The sequence below is a fragment of the Sebastes fasciatus genome, chromosome 10, assembly GCF_043250625.1.
Source record: "Sebastes fasciatus isolate fSebFas1 chromosome 10, fSebFas1.pri, whole genome shotgun sequence".
NCBI lineage: Eukaryota > Metazoa > Chordata > Actinopteri > Perciformes > Sebastidae > Sebastes > Sebastes fasciatus.
Genome location: NC_133804.1, coordinates 26,069,394 through 26,094,158, shown reverse-complemented (window position 1 = coordinate 26,094,158; position 24,765 = coordinate 26,069,394). Strand labels below are relative to the sequence as shown.

General features: G+C 40.2%; 1 protein-coding gene and 1 long non-coding RNA gene across 3 annotated transcripts in view; both read right to left on the bottom strand.

The window, feature by feature from the left end:
* The window catches only part of pdgfc (platelet derived growth factor c), a 54,115-nt gene extending 34,617 nt beyond the window's left edge, over positions 1-19,498 (bottom strand). Inside the window, exon 1 of one of the 2 annotated variants that reach the window (XM_074649188.1) lies at positions 18,728-19,498. In XM_074649188.1, coding sequence (XP_074505289.1) covers positions 18,728-18,839 — 112 coding nt within the window. In that variant the 5' untranslated portion in view covers positions 18,840-19,498. The remainder of the gene's footprint in view (positions 1-18,727) is intronic. The other variant, XM_074649187.1, reaches the window with a different exon arrangement.
* LOC141775628 (uncharacterized) overlaps positions 1-24,765 on the bottom strand; it is a 112,449-nt gene that overhangs the window by 84,361 nt on the left and 3,323 nt on the right. The gene's annotated exons all lie outside the window — the stretch shown is intronic.

The following is a 24,765-nucleotide window of genomic DNA, read 5'->3' as shown; positions in this document are numbered from 1 at the left end:
CATGACTAATAAATGCTGACAACTAATGTGATGTCACCAAATTCAGCGGGTCTCATTTTTATGTGCCTGTTTAGGGAATCGTTTTGAGACATGACAAATAAATGGAGATGCTAAACACTTAGCTCCCAGTTTGTCTATTTAATTGTCTACACTGGTCATTAAGCCTCCGGCTGTCCACCGTCTCACAAAAGGCCTCCAAGCACTCATAAAAAACGCCTTTCAATCATCTGTGTCCATTTGCCTCTAAACATAACCCCCTGCTGTTTGATGCGATTGTTATCAGAGAAACATAAACAAGAAATGGAGGAACATAACCAGCCACTAAAAGCCTTATTTTATCTTTAGAAACAATGAATATTCATGAAGCAGCACTTAAGGAACAATAGCCCTGTAATTACTTTCCAGACAAACGTAACAAAACACATTCCTTCCTCTCCAGTGCTTTGAAAAGCTGATATTTGGGTAAATACGTCTTACAAAGACTTCACAAGTCAAATAAGCAATAACAAGCAGACACCACTAATTAGCATGTATATGAGGAACTGCAGAATTAGTTTCTAATAAATCACAAATGATTAGTGAATTGGTTGGTGACTGATCAGGAAAAGCTACTAGACCACCAAGACTGAATAAGTATTTACCCATCACACAGATTCATAAGTATTATACCTGCATGAAATCAGGTATCGGCTCCAATCACTATTTTTGAAATTAACAATGAATCAAATTACTAATGTGAAAGGTGTCACTTGTAGTAACAAACTCAAACAGCAGACAGACACAGTTAGAAAACTAGCTGGTGAACATTGGTGGAGCATTTAGCAGCTGAAGAGCCATATATTTCCCTCAGGAGATGGTGGAGACCAAAACAGAGATAAAATGAGAGTGAATATTGGACTTACATAATGAGTGATGAGAACTAGAGGGGAGTAAGTGACATTTTTTGCCAAAAAATTAGTTTCATATATCAAACGAAAGCTCGTGGTGAGCTCTTTATACTGCCAAAAGGGCACATGTGAAGTCTAAACCAATTCAGAGTTATTAATCAAAAACCAAAAGGCCTATCATTGAACACACTGAACTATTTGGGGCCAAAGTGTAAGTGTAAGAAAAGAGAAATAAATATATATTTCAATAAACGTAAAAATATTGGTCATTAAGTATATTGTCATCCACATGTTTATGAAGTTTTAATATTAAAGATTGAATTTCATAAACAAAGTCAGGACAAAGTATGGTAAATATTTCATTTGGTCACTTTTGCCCGTCCGATTCTCACCCCTAAGTAGCGAGAAACATGATTCAAAATAAATTATAATGTTGCTCTGTATTGACTGGATGTCATATCAATTGTATAATGGATGATAGGCCCTATATCTGTGTTGTGTTTACAGCTTGCTACACTGTCCCCAAGTGGGCAAGAAAACCATGCAATTATTGCATAATTAATCGCTCCTGAGTTTTTGATTTTATCCCATCACTCACTACCAACAACAACATGCTAAATAGTCTTCTAAGACTTTATCTAATATGCGTACAGTACAGTCAGTGTTGGACGGTGAGACATTAACATGTTACATCAGTGTTACACATTTTGGTCTCCAGTCTGGGATGTGTTAGTTTGACAACAGAAGCTTGAGGTGAGGGCAGGCGGCTAGTGAGTAAATCCAAAGTTGTCTTATGTACATAGTGTCGTGTCTTAGCTGCTACATCTAACCGCCGGTCACCTGGTTTTGTTTTGTTCAGTTTACTTTTGCTTGTCACAGCAGGAGAAGCACAGCTGAAACAAATTTCACTAACGATGTCAGTCAGTTTCAATGTCATCAATTACACCTGTGCTGCTCATGCTATAACAAGCCACAATGTCTGCTGGAAAAAAAGGTCCATTAACCATAATTAGCTGATACATTTTGCTCATTATTAATGCTTCTTTGTTTACAATACCACTTTGTTAATGCTTTAATTAATGCTAGTATTACGATATTTTGCAACCAGTGACCAGATGAGAACTGATCACTTATCACCTAATAGCTACAATATTGTTATTTGTTTCAATTATAAGCACTTCTTCAAGTTAAGATGACTCATTTGTGTCCATTTTTCCATGTTAATTTTTTTCTTTTTCTTTGGTTAAGTTTTCCCACATCAGGGTCATAAAGGACAGAGGGTGTCATATCCTGTACATATTGTAAAGCTCCATGATGCAAATTTGTGATGTGTGATATTGGGTTATAAAATTGACTTGACTTAAATCTATGAGATATTGATATTACTCCTCCTAGTAACAACACTGGAGGTAGTATCAGAATCAGATTTATTTACCAAGTGCGTGTGCACATACAAGAAATTTGACTTTGTTTTGTTGTTATTTTTTTTTTGCATCTGTCTTGATATACTTACACAGAAATAGAAATAACAGCTAGGAACAAGGACAACAAAGCTGGACTGAAGGTAAATAATAGACAGGACTGTTATGTACATAAATACATGAAACAATAGGTGTATATATAAAGAGTAAAGAGTAAAGGGTTATTATAGCCACAGCCCTGAAATGATAATAATAGCCCATATTTGGCAGTGAATGATGACTATTGTCTTTTTCATGTACCCCAAAAACAACTATCTCCTACAAATTATATTTATCATAAGGTGGTCTTTAATGTATCATCATTTATTTGATTATTTTCACTATCAATCATTTTTAATGCATTCCAAAATTGTAGTTATCTACATTTTTAATGAGCATGTTTGACGATGCAAGACCACATTATTGTGAATTCAAGTTATGGTCTCGTTATTATAATTTATATTTTTGGAAAATAGACTTGGTCACAAAATTGCTTGTTTTGGAATTTCAGTGTGCTTCAGTGCTCTCTTTGAAATGTAATGGCATGTAAAAAGCAATGCATGATATGTAGCTACTGAACTGATGTGGGTTCATGTTCTCATAACAAAAAGGCTTTATAAGAACAGAGCGATGGATTGACTCTGTTCGGCATAATAGAAATACTGGCAGCAACAGAGTGGTGAAAAATGCTTCATGTCATGCAAACATGTCAATGATCTGCCTGAGAAAATCCATCACCGCGAGCATCCGATGCTGCAAACTACGCCAAAAAACAAGCCAACTCAGTGACCCGCTTTACATCTCAGCTAAGGCCTGTCAACAGGTGTGAAGGCAGACAAAGTGTTGAACAAACGCTGGCTGTCAAGGCACAAAATGAAAGATAGATTTTGACAAACGGAGTTGTGCATGAAAGATCTGCCTTGTCAATGGCATCTCATTAGTTGGCGTGGTTCCGGGGCCATTTTAATGCTGTCGTCTGTAAAAGCCCTAATTAGAGGCAGCTGAACAGATGTAAGATATGGAGGGAAAGAAAAAAGGAGGCGGGGGAGAGAGGGGGCTTAACACCTTTTCTGCTAACCGGTTGGTAACCTGTCTGACAGAGTGTGTCTCTCTCTCAGCATTACTCATTCAGAAGGCGTTCTTTCAAGCTGTTATCACACAATCTTTCCTGTGAAGAAGAATGGAGTGTGAAAAAAGTCTTAGAAAGATATGAAGAGAGACAGTATAGTGTTTAACATTCTGGTCAGTCTGTTTCATATAGCTTCAAAGTGCTATTCTGCAAATTAATCTGCATATCTCTATATATTATTTATTTAATGTGAGCACTTATTTCATCATTGCATGTTTGCATTGCACTTCTCACGGACCAACTGTTAAACACACATTGTGAACGGTACTATCAGGCTTTTTCCTTGATTTTTTTTTTAAAATTACATTAAATTTCGTGACTTTTTTTCAACTGCTGTGCGACTGGGCTGAAATATGTCATAACACTTAATATAAGGCACAATCATCTGACAAGTAACATTTCAGAGAGATATAGAGACTTGTTTTTAAACAATGCATCTTGAATATCTCATTAAGTGAAAGAATTTTCACTTGTTCCATTGGCAGATTTTTTTACTTTTTACAAGAATTTTTTTTTTTCCAGTGCAATAAAGGTGTGGCAGTAGCTTAGTCCATATGGACTTAGCTTGGAAATCTGAGGGTTTGCTGGTACAAGCTCCTGTATGGACCAAGTGCAGACTGTGGACTGGTAACTGGAGATGTGACAGTTCACCTAATTTAAATTTACAAACACTTTTTTCCTGTGCAAAAAATGGTTTGTGTTCACAACTGGACAAATCAGCAGCAGTTGACTGCTGTGTACACTGATGCACTAGTACAGCCCCGAATGTCTAGCGTGTGATTTATGCCAGACTAAGGCAGATAAATCTGAAAACAAGTGCTGACAGAATAGAAAGACAGCAACCAACCGTGTGTGTAACGTACACATTAACATACAGCAAATGTGCCAAGGCTGGAAACACAATGATAACACCAATAAATAGCATTTTCCTTTTCCTAATGCCCATTACAGACTTGAGTGGCGACCTGCCCAGTTTATGTCATGTTAATTACCACCTGGACCCCTTCCAGACCAAGTACACTATCTTTAACTACACTCAAGATTAAAGGCCTTGAACCTACACACATTATTTTTGAACACTTTTTTTTTAGGATTTCCAGACACTCATGTTTCTACGTCTCCAGCTGTAACTCCATGTTGTGTCAACACTGAATGGATCTTTCTCACGGTGAAAATTTCCACTTGTCAATCACACGTCTAATTAATAACATTAATAAAGTCTGCGCAGCATTTCGTTATGCCAGTTCTACTGTGGGTCCCCTGTGTTGTGCATTCTGACCCATTGGCACGGCTCACTGGCACACCTAAATGGAGTCCAACCATAATTAAGTTTATTAGTAACACCTGTGCCCTTCCTGCTACGACAAGTCAAAATGTCTGCTGTGAGAAATGCCTATTAGCTAGCCAAACGCCTCTAGGATTAAGATTCATTTAATAATATTTGTTTCTGAACAGTGTAGCCAAAATACACCCTACCATCCAGTAAACTTGCAGCATGCCCAGGACTTCCTGCTATGCTGGCTGATGTGATGATTTGTGGTGGGCTTCCATGGCAAAATAAACTATCAACCAGTTGGCACATATCACATTACTTCCAGTTCTAAGCTTGTGTGTAATTCCAGATCTTTTTAAAACTTGCCTGTGTTTTCACCACTTGACTGAATTTGTCATATTCTGTATTCCTCAACATGGTGCTGAGCCACGCAACATCTGGGCAATGAGCCGTTTCCTCTCTACACCTCTGCACCAAGTACCCAACCACAATCAGAATCAGATTCCCTTTTTAATCATCAAGTATAGGATACATTTAGCATGGCATCATGTGCAGAGACAAATCAGTTACTCATTGTTTGGCTGGCACACAGTACAAGGACTTGTAGAAAGAGTGTCGCTACTGTACTTCAGACGTCAATGTCCAAGTAACAAGAGAACCAAATGTAAAAAAAAAAAAACTGGACATCTCGAACTGACTTACTGGAAGAGCCTACGTGAGTCGGCACTGGGCTGTTGAATGAATCAAGTGCATTCTTCCAGTAAATCAGTCCGGGTTGCCAAGTTTTTACATCGTACAAGGACAGCAGCTCCTCACGCTGCAACAAAATTACAGATTGCAGGTTGTATTGTATTCAACACAACGGTTTCCTCAATGAACAGTTGAGAGTTGAATAGAAAAAGGCTAAGCCAGGTGTCAGGATATTATGTACCTCTGCCCTTAAAAAAATCATTGTGAAAAATCATTAAATTGTATAAAGTATGTCCTCTATTACCCTTTTTGAGTGAGTGTTACGGTAGAGTACAATTCCAGATCACCAGCAGTAACAGGGTATGAAGCTGTAGCTCCAAGACAAAACATTTTCCAGTATTACCGAGGAGCTGGCTTGAGTATGAGGTAATTTCACTCTTATTTTATTAAATGGAGATTGCTGCAGATCCTGTTCAATGCGCATAGACAGCTACACTCAAACACGCACACACACACACAGTTGGCAAAATCATTCCAGTCGGTCATAAGACCTAATAGCTAATGTGCATTTTCATTCCATTTGGGCCGTAGAAATGGATACCCTCCCATGGGGAACCGAGTGTAAGCATGCCGTGGCAGAGCATATCCAGTCTGCACCGAAAACCTATTTGTGCTTCGGGAAAAGCCATACATTCTCAAAATAGTCTGTGTGATTGGGTTACCGTCTCTGTATGCCACTGGCATAGTGTCGTATATCACATCTCACCATGTGCTAGGTGACATAATCCAGCCAGCATGGGACGGAGCTATGCCGATGATTACTGGGACAGGTGTGTTTTTTATCCCCCCTCCCACCACACCCCCTTAATGCATTAGAGCTGGGATATTTCACATCTCTATTTAATAGCTTCTGGTTCGTTTCTCACTCTCCTCCGATGGCACATAAAGGAGACACAGTGGTGGGTTGATTTCTGTGGGCATGCATGACTTATGAGATGGTATTGTAAGTATTTTTAGGTAATGGAAACTGAAAGCAAGAAAGATTGATGCGCCGCTGGGATGCAAAAAAAAGGTGATTTGGTTAAGTTTTACGATTGCTATGCATACTGTACATGAACTCTAGCGAGCCAAACAAGACCAGTGTTCCAGAAGTTCTCTCGAACCTAAGGTAGCTTACACAAGGCCACAATGCAGGAAAAACACATCTAAAAAGTGATTGACTTTAGTATTAAGACTACTTACAGATGAGGTAAACAAAAAATTCAAACAGAGGGTTGTTCGAAAGGTTATTATTTGTTGAAGTAGACCAGCGTGGATGATCAAGATTATTGGTTGAAGGTTAATGTACAGGAACAGTAACAACCTGACATGTATCAAATCACATATAGGGTGTGAAGTTTCAACAAGGAATGCACTAGTCCAAAACAATATGTGTCAATATATGCAGTGAGAAATAAGCCAACATTTGAACCTGACAAGCAAGTCACCATTAACCTCGCACGGCAGCTGGATTCTCGCGAAGTCACGAGATAGCGCAAGAGTCGCAGGATCAATTGTAAAACGAAAAATCCACCATATCAGGCTCCAAGTAATGTGTTTGTGTCGCGTTCGTCAGACGACAGACCAATCAGCGCACTGTGAGGAGTTACTTCTCACCTAAGTGGCTTAGGTGTGTGACGTGATGCGGAGAAGCGACTGTTCATTCTAAACAACAATGGTGGCTCCTGAAGAGGTTAGTGTAGATGCTGCAATAGCATCAGTTATATCAGAACTGGAGAGTACTTCTTCATTGAAAGATAAGCTTTTGTTGGAATGATGGAGTTGGAATCAAGAGATGACATGTACGACCGCATTGTTTCACAAGTAGCCAGTTTACAAACTCATTTTAAACCAATAAAAAGCTAAACTGTCATGAGATGATAGCCGGTGGGTTCCGAGATTGCATTTCGGCCAATGCGCTCCGCCTCTTTTGCTCTCACGCGGATTATTTACCTGCATGCAACCAAAGCCCGCTCAAATTTGAAAGGTCAATACTACTCAGGCTACAAATGGAAACCAGAATGGTTCCGGTACCAAAATCGTGTCCCATTGCTTTCAGATTCTGCATTCATATGTAGATATCTGTTTATAGCGATTGCCATCAGTACTACCTTGCAAGTCCTTCCTGTGTTAAGGTCTGATTGAGCACAAACCTGAGCAGCAGTACGCTGTAACTCCATTCAGTAACTGTGTAGAATACAAGATGGGGTTTCAAATGTGTTTTGGCATTCATTGTGTTATTGATTAAGCTTAATTATCTTGGCTTAACTGAGCCCATTCCATTAAATGTACCCTAATGCATTCTGTAAACACATGTGCACACTTTTTATTTGCACAATAATGTTATGAAGTCCGTAAAAAGCTGTAACTGCGGTCACATCTTCATTATATTCTCCTTTTAACTGATCAGACTAGACATGCATAATATCGTATCTGCACTGAGGTGTCTAGTGTGTGCTCTAAACTGCATGAGGCTTCTCAAGCATCAGTAACTCTCATTGCTGCTTTCTAAAATTAGCATCATTAATGATGGTGCTTGATAAGCGTGAAATGTCTCTGCTGCATCGGATGAATCCAGTAGTTCGGTTTCACACATTAGATCCCTCGTATAATAATGAAGATGGGGGAGAGGGAGACATAATAAAGTGAGGCCAATTGAGTTTGTTTATGCCGTAGTTTGCATACTATGACCTCTGAGACTGCTACCAAGCGATGTGGCTACATTGTCTACAGTGTTTCTGTGGAATTCCCGGGGAAATGCAACATAAACAACTTACTTTATTAGAAAATATGTCCCGACGGGAACAGACTGAAATAACTTTTGGGTCATTTCATGGTCACAATAATCAATATGTTAAATAAATGTTTTCTTTGCACAATGTGTTGCCATAATGCAGTTTCAGAATGAATGTCTGGAGCATTATAAGGGATTTTATTTATATAATTATTAAGTTGTTCAATTATTGAAGGCGTCATTCATGAACTAATAGTGCATTACAGGTTAAAAAGTAGATATTCTTTACAAATAGGAACAGAATGGAGAACAAATGGTGTCTAATATGCACACAATAAGGACTTAATGGTTGGTTGTTGGTTACGTTTCATTTACCACCTGATATAGAGCTTATCAGGGAAGAAAGTGGCCAGTGTGCAGATCATTAGACACGGGTTCATTAGCAGTCGGTTCTCTATTGACTTATATGGTGCTTGATTCAGGAACTCTGCCTCATTGCAAAGTGTTGCCAAGAGACTCTTATACCATCATAAAAGACACAGCTGTGGGTTTCTTCAGCACTTGATCTGGGTCAAGCTCCCTGTCAGTCAGCTGCAAGGTGATGCCTATGAAGCAGAGTCATTACAGGACAGTTTGAAAAAACTCTTTGATAGGAGGTGATGACATCTGCCAAGCTATGCAGACATGCCCTCCAGAGACGTTGCCCAAGGTCAACTCATCTCGCTGCCAAGATTTTCAGTCCAGTTGCCATAAGACAACCAATCCTCACAGGACGACTGAGGTCTGTATAAAAACTGTGCCATACTGGCAACGTTTCAAACCCTCACAGCCTCGAATGGTTTATCAATGGAAGCCTCTGTTTTACAGTTTTGTGACAACAAGAATGATAATTGTTGTTGCCAGCATTTACAGTAGATCAAACAATCTTTCAGAGCTCCTCTTTTTTCCATACATACATACATACACTTAGCTGAAAAGATAACTACACTTTCTTGCCTTGACATGCTCGGGTTTCAGTACAAAATGCACATACGTTACCATATTATTACTCAATTTAGGGTGACTCTACTGTACTGTTTTTCATTTTTTGAATGGAAATGGCAATTCTGATCTGTTTTGAGTTAAGTTTAATCCTCCTTAAAGGAGACCTACTATGCTTTTGCGTTTTTCCCCTTTCCTTCAGTGTGTTATATAGTTTTTTTGTGCATGTAAAAGGTCTGAAAAGTTACAAAGCCCAAAGTCCACGCCAAAGGGAGTTACTTTTCCACACAGGAATACTGCTCCTGAACTGCCAAAAATGCCTTAATTGAAATCTCGCCTTTTTTTACCATAACGTGGTGATGTCACCAAGTAACACATTTGCATGATACCCGCCTAGCGGCTAGTTTGGCATGCCCACAAAAAAAGCTAGTTAGAGCAGAGCTGGAGGGGAGTTCGAAGAGTTTGGTTTGGTTGACCAATCACAACAGAGTGGTCCAGCTGACCAATCAGAGCAGACTGGGGTTTTCGGTGGGGCGGGGGGGGGGGCAGGAGCTCAAACAGAGCATTTCAGACAGAAGGTGAAAAGAGGTGCTGCAGCACAGCCGGTATGAGAAAAAAATAAAACGTTTTTTGAATATAAAAGCATGTGAGCATATTCTAGTAGAAACCGAAAATACAAGTATGAACCACACAATTTGCATATTAGGTCCTCTTTACCTCATTCAGAGCTGCTAATAAAACGACAATCGGCCCAGTAAAAAAAAAAAAAAAACCTAGGGAGTTGAGGAAACAATGCTAACTCACAGTGAATGACAGGTATTTGCTCTGACAAGTAATCTTGACTTTAGGCAGACATACTCCACCCTTCATGTTTAGACTAGACTGCAGCAGGCAGACACTTCCCTCTGCCCGACAGAATCAATGTTAGCACTGGGACTATTTACAGTACTGTGTTTAGAGGTCTAAATTTATAAACTGTACATTTCTCTGCTCTGGGAGCTCTCAGAGGCATGCACTTTCTTTTTGCTTTGTTTTACTCAGTCTGCTTCATGTGTAGCTGCTTTGCTCGCTGCCAGCTGGTCAGACTGGAGCTACTTGAGTCATTGTGCAGAAACAGCTGATAACATTCACTAAGTCCTTCCGCTAAGGAAGCTAAATTGCTTTTCGATTTGAGTCATTTCATCCCGTAGATAAAGGAAAAAAAACATGATAGAAGTGTTATCTGTATTTATTTAGTTTTGAGAGAGAATGTGGCAATATCAAATCTTTACAAACTGCCAATGAAATGGTGGCTTTCAGAAGTAGCATTGGCAATGAAACAGTGACAAAGCCAAACATTTGAAATGATATTGCCAAGCTGATGATGTAACAGTCCTTATCTGAAAAATGGTAATATTTCAGAAATTGTGTTTCTTATTGGAGGGCAGTCAATGGAGGCAGGACAATGAGACCACTACAGAACTGCACCGATAAGAAACTGAAAGACGAGAAACTTGGAGAAACATCAAAGATATTATTTGAAGACATTATTTATCCAGGCGATGTTTGCTCAGCATGAATGCGTTTCCTCACCAACACCCTGATTTCTATTCAGACTGTTCCAGACACACCTGGGAGCTGCAAATACACTCAATGAACTCCTGATACCACTCAGTAGCTTGGGGTTAAGTGCCTTGTGTAAGGGCACTTCAGTAGTAGCTAATAATGAGATAAGGGTGTGGATGCATTTACAAAAAATAACGATTATATTCTGTTATCTGTTAGCAGCTGGTTTCAGTGGGGCATTCTGTTCTGTTGCTAGTAGCAACCCCGACTGACCCCTACTCAACAGCAGTTTCACAGCCACTTTTCAAGTTTAAATGGGATACATCTCTCATAAGTGTAAATGGTTGATTTGGTTGGAGTATCACATTAAAGCTGGCCTAATAAATAATTTTATATAAACAAAGGGTTAAATGTGAAAGTGGTTGTTTGTAGTGTCGAACCCACAGACAAGTATCACCCAGTTTCCACTCCACTCTACAGCTTCATTGTGTTGGTTTAGTTACCCACTGTACACTACCTGCTCTGCACTAAAAAGTGCCAAACAAAGTTAGCAACTAGTTGGTGAACACGGTGGCACATTTAGCAATTAAAGAGCCAGATATTTCCCTCAGGAGTTGGTAGAGATCATAGACTGTATATAAAGATGGACGACACGTCGCCACTTCCTCTCACTGTACAGAAGTGAAGCTAAAATATCCGGGATACGAAAGCTACCATCTTGAAATTTTGACGTCATTATGAGCCAGAGTCTGTGCACTAGTGATCGGGGCGCTGGAGCCACGGTATCGAGGTCAAGCCCATGCCAATCACAAGCCAAGCACGGCCGCAGCTTGTTAGCGTGAGTCAACTAGCTGCTACATTAGCACCACGGTAGCTTTTTGGCAAGAAAGACACAACAACTAACCATAATATCTCTGTAACTATACATTTATGATCAATGTGATTTGACTATTCACTGTTACTTGTGACAGTTATGGAAAGTTAAAGTTACATCTCCTCTATCGTACAATTCCCGAGCCTCTGGCGGCGCGACTACTTCACTGAGAGCAGCTGTCAAACCAAACTTATCAGAAAAATAATAACTACCTAAAATGACAGAAACGATCTTTGGGAAAAATGTATTTCATGTGTAGGCCTACTTTGAGTTTTTAGTATGGCCCATGTCCCATCCACTAACATGGAGGGGGTGGGCTTTATGACCTATACTGCAGCCAGCCACCAGGGGGAGATTGAGATATTTTTAGCTTAACTTTTGGCTGTCATGGCGTCCATCTTTATATACAGTCTATGGTAGAGACCAAAATCAGATCTAAAAGGAAAGGGAATATAGTACCTAAAATTATCAGGTGGTCAGAAACATGACTACAAATAGACCACGTCAACACTTTTGTGTTTACAGCTTGTTACGCTACCCCCAAGTGGTCAAAAAATCTATTATTGCAGATTCAAAGCATCATGCTCATCCACTTTTTAGAGACCACGGTATTACTGCTTATACTGCTCTCAGTAGACCATCACTGGTCAAAACATTGACTGTAAGCGAAGAAAACATCACTAACATTGATTCAGTCGGGCACAGACAGACCTGGTGTCTGTGGAGAACATTTCTTCTCCAGTAGAGCTTAAACCTGCGACCCACATCCCTTGAAAAGTCCCTTGGCTGCTTCAGGAAGCGGGGGAGACGGTGCCCTCGCCGCCTGAAATGACAAACAGCAGGCAGGCGGTGGCATGCTTTGCTTGCCAAATACAGCACTCCACGTTCAAATAGTGCTGACAGGGAAAACATAGACACTGTTATCCAGGGTCCCCCACTCTGGAGTGAGATGTTGAGGGGAAAAACTCCTCCCGGCAGTAGACATAGACCTGTCTGTATTCAGGGGTGGAGGGTTTCTACTGCTGCTATCATGGAAAAATCACATAACTGCAGATTCAGGGATTTTCTTTTTCTTACTTACTTACTTATGTTTACACAGGAACTTATATGTTTAGCGACTTTCAGCATGGAAGGGCCCATGAAACCGGCTCAAATCCATTCTTCAAATTAAAAAAATACATTGAGAAATCATTTTAACCATCCTGACAAACCCCTTTATATGTAGTTTTCACAATAGTGATATACTCTGTGTAATTGTTGCTGTCTTTGCTTAGCGCAGAGTACATTGAACATTCGACCCGTCCGTTTCCTCTGATGGTTTTAATTCAGCCAAGCATACCGCGGCTGCTCTTGCACTGCCCACTACAATGATAAACTGCAGAGTGCTGCGTTCATTCATTCAAGCATATCCATCAAAGTACAGCCTCTTCTAACTGGAAACAAGCTTTCCCAGGCTGAGGAAACATCTGACCTGTATTAAAGAATGCGTGGAGATTCCAAGAGCGGCTAGTTTTGTTTCACTGGTTTAAGAGGCGTATCGTAATTTCAAATTAAAACACAGAGTTAAGCACTATGGAAACCACTTAAAACAACAGAGTGGAAACTGGAATGCCAGCTGGCCACACTTGTAGCCAGTTGAAGAGGCTTGTACCTACAGTTATAAATCCCAATGTTTGGTAGTCACGACAGATTTGGTAACAGAGAAGGAGAGAAACACGCATGACTATATGATTTGAGGCGACATAATGGTGCTTGACTTTGTGTGTGAGAAAAGATTCAAACAACTTTAGAGCTAAAAGTGTCAAACCAGTGAAGTCTGGTCACTGTTCATTCCCATTTGAAAGTTTTCTATTAAAGGTACAGTCTGTAAGATTTAGCGACATCTAGTGGTGTGGTTGCAAATTGCAACCAACTGAGTACCCCTTCGCTCACACCTCCTTTTGCAAGACTTTGGTAACGTGAGCCGCCGAGTGCAAAACCGTGGTAACGACGTTCACCTCGCTCAGAGGCCATCCTTACCACAATAACACTACTCCAGGAGAAACGGAAATCAGACGGCGGTTTTACTCTGTGTCTCACGTTACAGCAGTTTCAAAAGTGTGTTGGAGAACTATACGGTGGCATTTGGGTAACGTAAAAACATGAAACGTTGTCTTCAGATGGTTTGTCCGTTCTGGGCTAGTATAGAAACATGGCGGACTCCGTGAAGAGGACCCGCTCCCTATGTAGATATGAAGGACTCATTCTAAGCTAACCAAAACACAACGATTCTTAGTGTCAGGTGATTATACACTGTTTCTTTAAACATATCCCCCTGTGTTTCCTCAATACAGAAACATGTGAGTCTCCTGAGTAATTTAATAATATAATAGGTTTATGTTATGGCTGTAATGTTTAACTCTTTCAATTTCAACTTTGTTTCTTTTTTTCCTGTCAGTTTGGTGTGGAGGATGGCTCTAAATAGAACAATACCCAAGAGCGTCAGCTACTATCTCTAAGGGGAAGACATTTAGAATGTTCTGTCATTGCAATAGTTAATCTAAAATTGACCCAAAATCCAAAACTGAACTCATTTAAACAGCTGAATTAGATTAGATGGTTCTTATCACAATGCGTCTTGGGAGTTCATAGTTGGCTTCTCCTGTGAAGTTTTTTCTGTACAGTATGCAGGGTTCTACCTTTGACATTTGATGAAAGAACCAGATACTTTCCAATGCAGTTGCTACTCTTCAAGAGTGAGACATAAGCCTTAGAAGTGCTTCAACTGTCAGTCACATAACATTTAAAAATGAACAGGACGTTTACTTGCGGAACACTGAATGACCAAAATAACTAATCCCACTTCAAAACCTTTCAAGTGTGCTGTGTTCTCAGCCATCTATGAATGAATGAATAGGTGATGTCCACTTCACAGTACACCTGAAAGGCCACCCACTCTCTTTCCTGTTTTTTAAGTCCCCACTATAAACTGCTTGTTTGTCAGCATCACAATCTAATGAATGCACAATGCACCTCTGTATCTCCGTGTATGTATACGTGGAAAGCTGCACATGGTCCCCGTGGGCCCGTGACCCTTATAACCCCACCTCTCCCCCTAATCTCGTAATCTTTAGCGGAACAGCAGCCTCTGTGATCATTGGCAGGTCTGGCGCGTTGCATACCTTCCTCCTGTGGCGCTCAGGAGGGATATGTGGGAATATCTGCAGGTAATCCGCATCTCCTACTAATATTTGCAGCCGGATTTTTCTAATAAAACCTGGGCCTGTGCGCATGGGTGGGCTAGGTAGGTAGGGGTGAAACATGGCCTTCTACGGGAAAGTGAAGACAGACCACTTAACTAAGAGAGATGATGTGATGAGGCGGCCCCTGAGATGACCTGTACGATAGAGAGATGCATCTTTAGCTGAGTGTGCAGCGTTATACAAGTGTCGCCTCTGCCAGCAAATCACAGCCTAATGGGAACACTGTAAACACTGTAGCATGAACAAAGACCATCTCAGAAATGAAACAAGCTTATAATACGTTAGTTAATAAGCCTGAAGACAAGGTGCAGCTACAGCTTTATTGTGATATGCCTGAGTCTATTTGCTTAGACGGGAGAACATCATTAATTGAACTCTAAAAATGCCACCGTATTAAATACACGGACATTAAAATCCTGTAATAAATCACAACTATATCTACTACAAAATACATTCATATAGGCCTACTAGTAATTTGCTTTTACAAATGCCGTCTGTGGTTCATGTCCTGCATCACCAACACATTCTTATCCCAACTCGTCACATACCACTGCTTTGTCACGCCCCTCAGCGTCACTTTAGAATTAGGCAACAAAACCACTATAGTTAGGTTTAGGAAAGAACTACATGGTTGTGCTTAAAAACTACTACGTTTGTAAAGTGAAAATGAGACTGAACGTTGTGAACACGGGACACGAACAAACAACTGATTGTAACGTGATGCACGGGACATGAACAGCGGTCTCCTGGATGAAAGACTTGTTTGTTGGACCCATCCACCTCCCCGCCCGCCCTGTGTGTCTTTTTCGCTTGTTAAACTACTTCATCACACTCCCGGCACACTTTGTCGCACTTTGTTTACTGTTGCCGTGGGTGGATTTACATCATAGTGAATGGAACGACCGGTGCGCTTCATACCGGCGCTAAAGGGTGCCGCGTGCGGTGGTACAGAACACCGACCGCCGTGAAAAAGCCTCGATATTCAACGCCCTGGGAATGAGAACGGGCTGGCATCATATGTTGTAAGGCAACTAAAACACATTCTTTTTTCGGTTAAAAATTTAAAAAAGGTCAATATATTTAGAATCTCAGATCCCATCAGCTATCAGTCTGCCGATGGATAAGCCTCTAAACGACGTACATGAAACCTGCCTTGGCAGATGTCTGCGCTCTCCGAGTGCACTTCTAGTTTACAGTCCAATTAGCAACTTGAGATGCAAGACTGGAGTTGGAGTTGAGAGACGACGTGTATGACTGGATTGTTTGACAAGTAGCCAGTTTACAAGCTCATTTCAAACCAATAAAAAGCTAAATCATCATCAGTCGATAGACGGCTTCATACGAATGAAGAATCTGTTTATGGAGATTACTGCATTTGGGTCACCATTGACTTTTTCAATATTTGTCCCAGACTAAAACTTGATTCAGACGGCATTACGTTTCTTACAAAACACATTTGCCGATACAAAGTAGTTGTATATAAATGTCATTTTTAGGAAACAGCGTTGTAACTGAAGACTGTATGAGCCTTTTACCAGTCATCATGATAATAATGAGCTTGATATCCTAAAATGTAAATACCACCATCTGTAAAATAATTATGAGCGAAAGAAAAGTATAACTTGTAGAAACAGACTGCGGTTGGTGTTCGGGGCGGATGGGAACATTTCAACTCACTTCTGAAAACCATAAAAAGCATTTTTCATAGTGCGACTGCAGATGTCATTTCTAGCAATGCTTTTTCTTAATAGCCATGAAACCGTATAGCCATGTGGCAAACACATGAAAATGACACATGCGATACATGTTATTGTAACATGATAACCCTCGGTGGTGGAGGAAGGAAGTGTTCACATTATTTACGACCACAACACACAAAATGTACATTTCAGAGTTCATGCCCGTCCTGTTAGCGTTTTTGAGACTTCTGTCCGAATCATTTATTGTGACAGATGGTTACTTCACACAGCACTGGCTCCTCACTGGGAGGCAGCCCCCTCTGATATCTTATGGAGTCATCAGCAGCCGCTTGCCAAGTTTAATACGACCGGGGACCATAACTCTCTCTGCAACTACTACTAAACATGCCAGACAGGTCTGGCTGCCTCCCCTCCCTCAGATCGATATCAAATTGTCTCACAGAGCATCGGCAATCAAGCGCGCCAGAACGGTGAGCTCTCAGTCAAAGGTTACAGACCGGCCCTGGCCAGCTTTGCCCTCAGCTGACGTGTGACCGCTGTTTCAAAGAGTTCTTTGACAGTTTAACATCTCTCCACCCCACGCTGCCCCCCTCCACCTCCTCCACCTCCACCCCTTCTGCCTCCCCTCTCTCCTCACTGTTGTTTTCCTTTCTCAGCCGTCCTGATTAAACCTGGAGATCCCAGAGGGAGGCTCTGATTTCCCAGCCCTGACTGTTACTGTAGTGAAGTCAGCGCTGCATGTCCTCACACAAGGCCAGTCAAACCCACCGGCTACAGAAGGCTGAGTAATGAATGGAGTTTGACCGGTGCAACATCTGCAGGACACAGGCGTTGTGTTTGCTTTCAACTGCACCCTGTGAGGTCCTGTTGTCTCTTTATATTGTTGTACAAGTCTCTGTCAATACCTCGGTCCAATACAAGTGCTTCATTATTTATTGCACTTGCTTTTTTGATAGTTAATCAATGCTTTACTAATGCAGTCACAAGCCATTTATAAGAACAACCTTTTAGTTTCCAAGTTTTGGAAATTCTCATGCACAGCACTTGCTTTGTCTTTTTAGCTCTTTAATTAATCGTGAAGACCAATCTGATAGATTGAACTTCTAGAAAAGAGCTGTAGGACATCTGAGCCAAAATCCATTACTAACATGAACTTAAAAAGTGGTCCAACAGTCCAATGGATGTGTCTTCCTGATGAATTCAAGAGTTTAAAAGACAAAGCAAGGGTCTGGAGGAGGATAGCAACCAAAAAGTTATTCTCAACTGATCTAAAAAGCATTAGTATTAAACATATGGGCTTTATTGACTATTAATAGAGTATAATAATGTATCTAAGTGTCTTGTGGGTAAAAGCAAAGAATAAAGAAAATTCCATCAGGATGAGAAAACAATCTATATAAGTCAGTGCATTATTGGAAAATCAATTATTTCATTCCAAGTTTGAAATATGGCCCCATGCCCACACACACTCGTTGCCAACACACTCAAACTCTAACAGCAAAGAATGTGATTGCCAAATTGCAAATGATGGCAAGAAATAATTGGAGGGTAATTATTTACTTAATGCAACTCAAACTTCAGCCCTAATGTTGGATGTCACATTAAAACATTGACAGAACTAGATTTGTGGATTTGATCGTGCAGCTCAGTGCAGTTCTGAGCAAATTACATACAGCCTGGAGCTGCTGCTGCTGCTGCTGCATGAATGGAGCCTTTTTTTTGGGATCACAGGGAAAACTTGCCCCGGGGGACATGGAATTTCAGAGGGTTTTCCCCCTTAAACATACACTGGTATACGCTTTAAAGGTAAAAAGGTAATTTTGCACTTCCTATATCCTGGATAATGCAGTTTGAGCTGAATGCAACTCATTCATTGCAGGTTAAACTCAAGCAAGATGTGCATTTTTAAAAAGAATGAAACATTTTTTTTAAAAGAATGAAGAATATTTAAAAAAAATAATTAAACATATGTTTTAAAAGAATGAAAATATTTTTTAAAAATAATGAAATTTTTTTTTTTAAATAATGAAAAATATTTTTTTTAAATAATGACAAATATTTTTTTTAAATAATCAAAAAATATTGTTTTAAATAATTTCTTTATGTGTGTGGAAAAAGTTAAATTCCATAACTTGTTTTCTAAATATTACAAATAACACAATGAGAAACTCACCGTTCTGCTCCTTTACACTTGGAGGGTGAAATTTGCTGACATGACTTGATTCAGCTTCCGAGCCATATTGTTGGAGAAGCGATGCAAGAAGGAATATTAATGGAAGGATCATTTGGATGGATGGAGTGGTGGGTTGGCGATCACAAAAACGCTGTTGAACGGTGATGGTTTTGGATCACCACGCACATGCGTCGTTTACAGGACACCAGTGCTGTTTTGGACACATTTGGAGAGGATACAGGCAGAGTAGAATCCACATAATCTTAATCATCAGTCCTTCTTGGGAAAAAAGTGAAATTTATGTCTCAATAAATCAAGACAAATCCTCATCCAAAGCTTGGAGACCTGCGTAAAGCCAGTGCGCACCTGTTGGTTCTGAGAAAAAGTTGGATACTAAGTGATGATAATCCTGGAATTAGTTGTGAAAGCGTCCGTATGCAGGCGGATCATCTATGGTACAAAGATCATTAGAAGAGCGCCGATGCATTTTGGCTAAAAGCGCGCGTCCACGGTGCGTTTCTTGGACTCAGTGTGAATAAATCCCAGCAGATCTTTTACGTATTAGAAGAGCTCTGCAGCAACCTGATACAGTCTGTGCCCAGAAATGAGTTCTGTTGTCTGGCGAAGGTCTCGAGTCATAACTTGGTGGAGACTGAGATAGACTGAGGGGTTGGGTTTTTTGGAGACTGCACAACTGACGGCACAACAGGTGCTATACATAAAGTACAACTTCCCAGTAGAGGAAACTCCCCGGCAGCACGTTAACTGTTCCGTTGCTGCTGCTGCTGCTGCTGCCTGCTCCAATGAGGTGCTTCACACACTTTCAGTAACACATTGTCAAATGCAGTTCCACTTGTTGAGACAGTTTCACACGTTTCCAGGAAACCTGTATCCAGATAACTGAGAGTAAAGCAGCTCAGCACCACTCTATTATGAAGAAAAAAGTCTCGATAACTTTTAAAATAACTTTGCAGACTGTTTCCTCCACATTAGAAAATAAACTTTAAAGGGGAACTACGCCCATTTTCAAAATTCGTATATGTTATTCCTATGGTCTTAGAAAGTCCAAAAAAATATTAGTAAACATGAATAAACTCCTTCCCAAATCCAAAAACTAGAGTGCTAAAACTCAAACTTGTGATGTCACAGGGTATAAAGTGTGGAGCTGCTCCATATGAATTGGGAGAGATGTTATTTTTCCAGCGGAATTGGTCCGTTTTTGATAGTCCAAGATTTGTCATGTGGATATATTTTTGTTTGTTTTAATTTTCGTGGAATAAACTTTTCACTCACTATACGAGCCTCATATTTGAAGCTGACCAGGGAGTGAGTGTCTGCAGAAGGCAAGTGGAAGTTGGACATGGTAGTCTACGTGAGTCAGAAACCTTTACATCCTGCTAGAAGCGGCAAGGACAGTTAAGAGCAAGCTGCCACTACAAAAAAGTGCAAAAAATATTAGTAAACATGAGCAACTCTCTCCCAAATCCAAAAACTAGAGAGCTAAAACTCAAACTTGTGATGTCATAGGGTATAAAGTGTGGAGCTGCTCCATATGAATTGGGAGATATGTTCTAGAGCACCCAGGGAAATGAGTATATCACAACACTACAATAGAATAAAGCTCATTTGGGTATAAAAAAAGAAAACAAACATTCTGTGGGTTCATAAAATCAGTCTCCATACATCGTCTATGGAGAAGCTCCACACTTTATACCCTGTGACATCACAAGTTGGAGACTTACTTCTCTGGTTTTTGGCTTTGAGAGAGAGGAGCTCATGTTCACTAACATTGATTGAACTTCACTCGACCATGGAAATAACATTGGAATTCCTTTCTTTTTTTCTCAGTATAACCTTTCCCAAACTGCTTAAATCTGTTAAATTAGAAACAAAATGATCAGCGAGAAAATTATCATGAATCAGCGGCTGAATTTGTCACTTGTTCTTAGAAAAAAAAAACAGTTTTAAGGCTAAACATGAGAAGATGTGTATTATATTCCATGTAGAATAATTCACTCTACGCCTCGCACAATACAACATATTATAATATGTGATGTAAAGACTTTTCTGGATAGGTAAGTCTAATGTCGGTGTAAAAAAAAGCTCAGTTTTGACCTATTTGGGAAAAGAAAAATAATGACTTGCTATTGTGTGTCTCTCATTTACTCCCTTTGTTTAGCGCTCATAAATATATTTTTCCTACTCTCTCCATTGGGCTTCATCATTGTGGCCTTTGTGGCCCACCTACATTTTTTGCCCAGTGCATCATGGTCCATCAAATTTATAACATATACAAGGTTAAACAATGAAGTCCGCGGTGGATATTCACATCAGGAGCTTCACCGTTCAAAAGGAAACTTTCCATAAGAAAATATGCTTGTTGTGACCACGGAGTGATTGTTTAAAACCTCGATTAATTTTCCCCCGTTAGAGAGATGAAAGATAGATCTGTACCCACACCAGACTCTTCAACACGCTGTTGTGCATTCTGCCTAAATGTTTCTGTGGAAGGAAATGTTTAAGGGCTTCTCAATTTGTCATATCAAAGCAGAGACACCGCTTAGAACAATACTCTCTCCTGTTCCCAATTTCCTTTCTAACCCAGCTCACTGTTGTACCTCATCAACTGCGTTTCATGTGGCTCCCTCTCATTCTATTGTATGGCAAAATCCAGCAGCAGTGTATCCCCCACACACTGTATGGTAAGTCTGCTGCAGCACAGACACAACAATCAGAGGAGAGCCGGAGACATATTGAACCCATTGAGCCAGACACATGATGCAATGCCGCAGCAATTTACCCCCATGCAGTCTCACATAGCTCAGAAACTACCACCTCAAAGAGAGCGCAGGGCGGCCGTCTCCACAGCATCAAGGTATGGAGGAGGGTTTTTGTGGTTTTAATCAGAGTTAATGGCTGGGAAAAGAAGGCATGGGGCATTGATACAGTCATTTCATACGTGTGTTGCCCCCGTGGAGAGGAGCATATAGAGGTCTTCTTGTGCCTGCTGCAAGGGCCAAGGCCCTTTGTGTAAAGGAGAGTATCACATTCCAGCCCTGCAAGGGCCTGCAGCAGATGTCAGCACTTCACATTGTGGAATCCCTCTCCCTTTCGCACACACATACATACACACACACACACACACACACACACACACATACTCGTTCACCCCTTGAGGTTTTGTCTGTAAAAGCTGGGTATTTTGTCTCGTTGTCCACATTTGATTGCCGCTTCCATGGTGGTCTTGGGAAACGTGGAGCGGCTTTGATACAAAGAAATATAATAAACAGAGGAAATTAGAAACAAGGCAGATCTTTTGGGGTCACGGCTGACACACGGAGAGACATGCCAGCCAGGAGGGCTCTGTGTCCACCAAGCAGGCTGGAGATGGAAATGTATACTATAGAGAATTCACATAGTCGTCAGCTCACAGCTAAATCCCATTAGACTTGCTTGCCTTTTCGGGACACATAACTGTCAAACAAACAAATGCCCCCCTCTCTCAAATCAGTCTGCGTTACACAACGCATCTGTCACAGTGTCACACAGTAAAAAACATCAGTTTTGTTCCAGGTGAAGTGAAGTGAAACACAAGGGGAAGGGACACGTTTCCTACATCCTGCTCATCCTTACATCTTGAAGAAAAAAAAAAAAGGCCTTTGAGATGACTTCATTTATATGGTAAAAACCTCCTGCAGCAGCAGCAGGAGCTTTCGCTGTGTGGTCTCGTGTTGGAGGAGTCGTGGGAAATGTGCCAGCGGAGGAATTTAGAAAGGAATGACTCACATTTTCTCTGAGTTTATAACAAATTGGAAGTCTTTTACAGTCATTGTTATGCCTGATGAGTTCCTATCATTGAATCACAGATACAAGTGCGTGCTAATGCTCTGAGGGTGCCGTGTCCTTCAGCGTGTGGACACACTTTTGTATCACTGAGTTGTATGAATGCTTAAGTCTTGTGCTTAAGTTTGATATGGGGGAAAGTGTGGCATCATGGTGATTAATTGCCCCTGACTGCATATGGCTTTGAAACCAGAGCCCCCTGGTGGTGCCCCTCACGGCTACAGTCAGTCAGGCATTTGCCCAAATGAACACTTGTTGATGCAAGTACTGTAGAAAAATGTCATCATGATAAGGGCAAAGCGTTAACTTCTAATGGAATCATCCATCCATCCACTTTCTAATCTGCTTATCCTGTTTCAGCGTTGTAAAACTTGGAGCCTTCATCTTCAAGCACATTGATTTCCACCTTTAAAAACAGTCATCATTAGTTAAGAATAAAAGTTATGTTGTTGTTTTTCCAGTGTCGTGGTTTGTAGTTATAGAAAAGCAGTTGACTATGACTCAGAAACCCCAGACAATCATGATGAGAACCTGCTGCTTCTGAAACCAGTCTAGACACCAAAGGCTTCAGCTGCTTTAAGAAAACAATCTGTTTTTTATTTATGATCTGGACATTTAGAGATAACCCGCTGTGGCCTTTGTTGCACTAAACTGTAGTTTGCTTTATTTAGTAAGACAAACTGATATTGGGCACATCGTTCCTGAGTGGTAGTCTGTTAATGATATGCAACTGGTCACATTAACACGATCACCTGTAGGATATATGAAAAAAACAGTAGCTGTACCACTTTATAAAAACACTCCAAGTATAAGACTTGAAAAAGCTGCAGAAACGAAATACACTGAAAAAAAATATAAATGCAACACTTTTTGTTTTTGCTCCCATTTTTTCACGATTTAAAATAAAAAATCTTGACTTTCCTATATGCACACAAAAGACTTATTTCCCTCAAAAGTGCACATTTTAGACTGGCCTTTTATTGTGAACAGCCCAAGGCGCACCTGTGTAGTAATCAGCATCATGATATGCCACACCTGTCAGGTGAGTGAATGGTTTATCTAGGAAAAGGAGAAGCGTTCACTAACACAGATTTTAGCCCAATTTGTGACCAACATTTGAGAGAAATAAGTTTTTTGTGTGCTTAGGAAAAAGTCTTGGATCTTTTATTCAGACTAGTGAACAATGGGAGAAAAAACAAAAGTGTGATGTTTATATTTTTCAGTGTATATTAAAAGTAAAATTACTCAACATGCATATTGCCACCTTTAATAGTGTTACTAATATATCTCTTTATCATTATATTAGTGTATTACTGCTGATGCATTAACATGTAATCAGTTATTTAAACTGGTTGAGTTGGAGCCTATTGTAAGTGCTTTATACACCGTTGGGGTGTTTAATCAGGCATTGCATTATGTTTTATCACCTGTTCATATGTTTTGTATGTAAAATCACAATCTGTCAAATGAATCTAGTGTGGTAAAAAGCACAATATTTAGTAGAGTATAAAGTGGCATAAAATGGTATTAAGTAATGTTTTGTGTCCACATCCTGTACAAGTATTAGAGATTAAATTAAAGTGAAATAAAACCGACACATTGAGTCTTTAATCATTTACTGCAAGATAGAAAAATCCAAAATCATTCTCACAAATCAAATTATTCATATACAAGATCTAACACATTTTATTTGATAGATAGAGTATGATATCAAAAGCACTGTGGGACTGTTAAAGAAGCACAGCTCTTACTGTACAGTTAGTACTCGTACATGTTGCCCCAGTGGGCCGGTACAGACCGAATGCAGCAGTCAGTTTTGTTCTCCACCCATTAATTACACCAAAACACAGATATTCTTGTCTCATGCATTTATCCCTTGCATTTGTCTGCAGCCAGTGTTTCACAGCAGAACCTGAACTGAATTCAATTTAGATTCACTTGTTACTTCTGGGATGCTGTCTGACTCTATTTGTTACTCTGAAAATGAGGCAGCAGGAAGTCTGCAGTGTGATAGAACAAGCTGGGATGGAAACAGCACATCTCATTTGAATGTATGTGTTTTATTGTGGTGTTGGCATAATATAAATGCTGAAGAAAGGAAAACTAATCTCAAGCGGTGTTGTATTATAATATATCTGGAATTCATCTGATCACAAAAACAGTTCTAAGCAAACCACTGTTTGTTCATTCAATGT